At 43.1% G+C, this 2,649-nt stretch overlaps 1 protein-coding gene and 1 long non-coding RNA gene across 2 annotated transcripts in view; one reads left to right on the forward strand and one right to left on the reverse strand.

Moving 5' to 3' along the window:
- The window catches only part of LOC116673378 (uncharacterized), a 21,038-nt gene that overhangs the window by 14,149 nt on the left and 4,240 nt on the right, over positions 1-2,649 (reverse strand). The window lies entirely within an intron of this gene.
- The window catches only part of rassf3 (Ras association domain family member 3), a 68,140-nt gene continuing 66,203 nt past the window's right edge, over positions 713-2,649 (forward strand). Inside the window, exon 1 of the mRNA XM_032505657.1 lies at positions 713-1,321. Coding sequence (XP_032361548.1) covers positions 784-1,321 — 538 coding nt within the window. The 5' untranslated portion in view covers positions 713-783. The remainder of the gene's footprint in view (positions 1,322-2,649) is intronic.

Raw genomic sequence — 2,649 nt, forward strand, 5'->3', positions numbered from 1 at the left:
GGGGGGGGGGGGGTAATATAAGTAACTGAATTGTTAAAATGTCTTCCTGTGTAGGCTGGATGTATTAAATGATCTAAAAGTTGTTACTTTATTATTATGTGCACATCCCTTTTCTAGAGACTTGATTTTGCTGAATAAAAAATGTTGAAGTAAAAACGGCACCGCCTTGTGGTCAATTAAGGAACCGTACGTTCAGACAGAAATGAACCCCATTCAAATGTTTGATTATTTATTGAATAGCCTATTTTCATTTTTAAATACTTCCTCAAGCGACACGTTCTTGTATAAATATATGTGGCCGTAACTACTTTAATGAAAGACGTAATGTTTACTGTTAAAGGGAGTTATTTCTTGGGTAATTTTGCCTAGGAAGCAACATGCCACACCAAAATAAATTTAAATCTTAATTACATGGGGCTGGGCTTAACTAATAAATGCAATTCATGCCGAATTAAGGACATTCCCATACATCTAGTGAGTTAATTAAATCGAGCTGCAAAGTGATATGATTCTTGAAAACAACTAGTCTAATCTTTAAATCGGCATTGTTTTAAATGGAGTCTGGCGTCGCGTGTACTTTTTTCCTGCAACGTGCCGCGCCGCATGCTGTGATGTTTGATGTTTCAGTGAAATGAGATGTCATCCAACCCGTTCCCCTGCACACCTCGGCCTGCCTCAACACGGCTCATCGGTCGGTGTCATCAGTGACGTCTCACCTGTAGCCCGGCGGTGTAATAGACACCTCCGCCGACTTGTAACGCTGAAGTATGAGGAGTGTGCGTGATGTTTAACGTCGTTCACCCGGGTAGGAAATACGTTCCCACGCACTCTCCGGTCACGGATGACTCTCCATTAACCGTGCAGCCTGTTAATATCAATCTATCCCCCGGTACACAGAGCGAGGCACCGAAGGCTACTTGGCCGCCGTCGGGCGCTAAAATGCGGATCTCTAAGGCCAACAAGGGCGCGGTGGTTGTGAGAGCCGTCCGGCGGCACCCTCAGTCGGCCAGTCTGGAGGCGGCTTGGAGTGAGGGAGGGCACTCTGGGGGGAAGCCACCGGAGAATTCACCCACCCACGAGGGGAGAAACGGCGAGCCAGGAGCCCGCAAGAACGGGATGGAGGGTCACGGTGTGGGGCCAGCTCGCAGCAGGAAAAAGGGGTTCAGAGCCCCCCATGTGAGGACCATCTTCTCCCCCGGAGAGAGGGACCCCAGGGTGAAAGAGGAGTCCGGAGAGGGACACACCTTCGAGCCCGGTGGCGAGGACACCTGGTGTGATGTTTGTTGCAACTACATCTTCCAGCATGGTCTCACCTGTACAGGTGAGTCTGAGGGTGGGAGGACTCTCAAGATGAGGAGCCCCTTCAGAGGAAGACTCATACTTTGTTATTCCTGATCATAAAAAAATTAGGGTGTGTAGGTTCAATTTAAATGGAAATGTTATATTTAGTGGCTGTAAATGCAACATCATAACGTGTTTAATTAATCCTTAATCAATAAATATCCAAACCATTAAATCAGAAGAAGGTGGCACTATTTTTCAGCTAAAAACTACTTCTGACCCCATATTGGTAAACAATGTTAGAGCATAACCTGAACAGAGGGGAATCATAGCTAGCACAAAGGACCTAGAGGTTGTGTTTATGTAATGAGACACACATCTATGGGGAAAAACTAAATAAATTACTTCAATATGAAAATAAATCAGTATTCTCCAACATAATTAAATACTAGGCACTAGGCCATAATGAAGGGAAAACAATCAATTTTAAAATTACATAAGTAAAATGACAAATAGTGGATTTTAGTGATTTCTTAAAATACTTTAAAAAGTGCAATGGAGTTGGATACAGCGTAGTATATTTTCCGCGGCAATACTGTATCGATGCACAGACGCCAAGTATTGATCAGTTATCACACACGTGTTGGTCAGTTTGTCTGCTTGACAATCCCATTTTTCAGCAAAAAAATTGAAGTAAGATGAACAAACAGAATATGTTTCTTTTTAGATCAAACAGATGTTGACAAAGGTTCCTTTTTGGGACATAATTTGAAATTGGGAAGAATTAGAAGGTAAAAAGGTAAGAAATTGCAATATAATTGCAATATAATCGCAATCATATCGCATCGTGGCATAAGTATCGTGATGATATCGTATCCTGAGGCCTCAGGGGATTCCCACCCCTACTACCAGGTGAGCTACCCAGGCGCCCCGTAGTTCACCTTTTTAGTTTAGAAGTATTATTCAGAGCTGAAACAATATAATTTTACAATGTTAAAACATTTTACGTTGGTCCTCCAACTAAATAGACTGTATACTCAACACATGACAGCTATATTGCTGTTTATGTCAGAATATCAAGACATAAACCCAAACCATGATGGTTTCAGCTTCCTAATTGTCAGGATCTGCTGCTTTTTCAGCCCTAATCCTACGTTGATTAAAAGGAGCTGTCATTAGTTTTCATAAAAGGTTTTCTGTAAAGCAGGACCAAATATGATTCATTTTATGAAAGTATATTTGGGAAGTGAATTGGAAACCGGAGTGTTGTTGGTTCAAGTCCCCATTTGGTGGACTGGTAGCCTGAGAGGTGCCAGTACCGAACCCCCAACTGCTCAGGGCGCTGCATGGGCAGTACCCCCCCCCCCC

This window comes from Etheostoma spectabile, chromosome 23 (genome assembly GCF_008692095.1).
Source record: "Etheostoma spectabile isolate EspeVRDwgs_2016 chromosome 23, UIUC_Espe_1.0, whole genome shotgun sequence".
NCBI classification, from domain to species: Eukaryota; Metazoa; Chordata; class Actinopteri; order Perciformes; family Percidae; genus Etheostoma; species Etheostoma spectabile.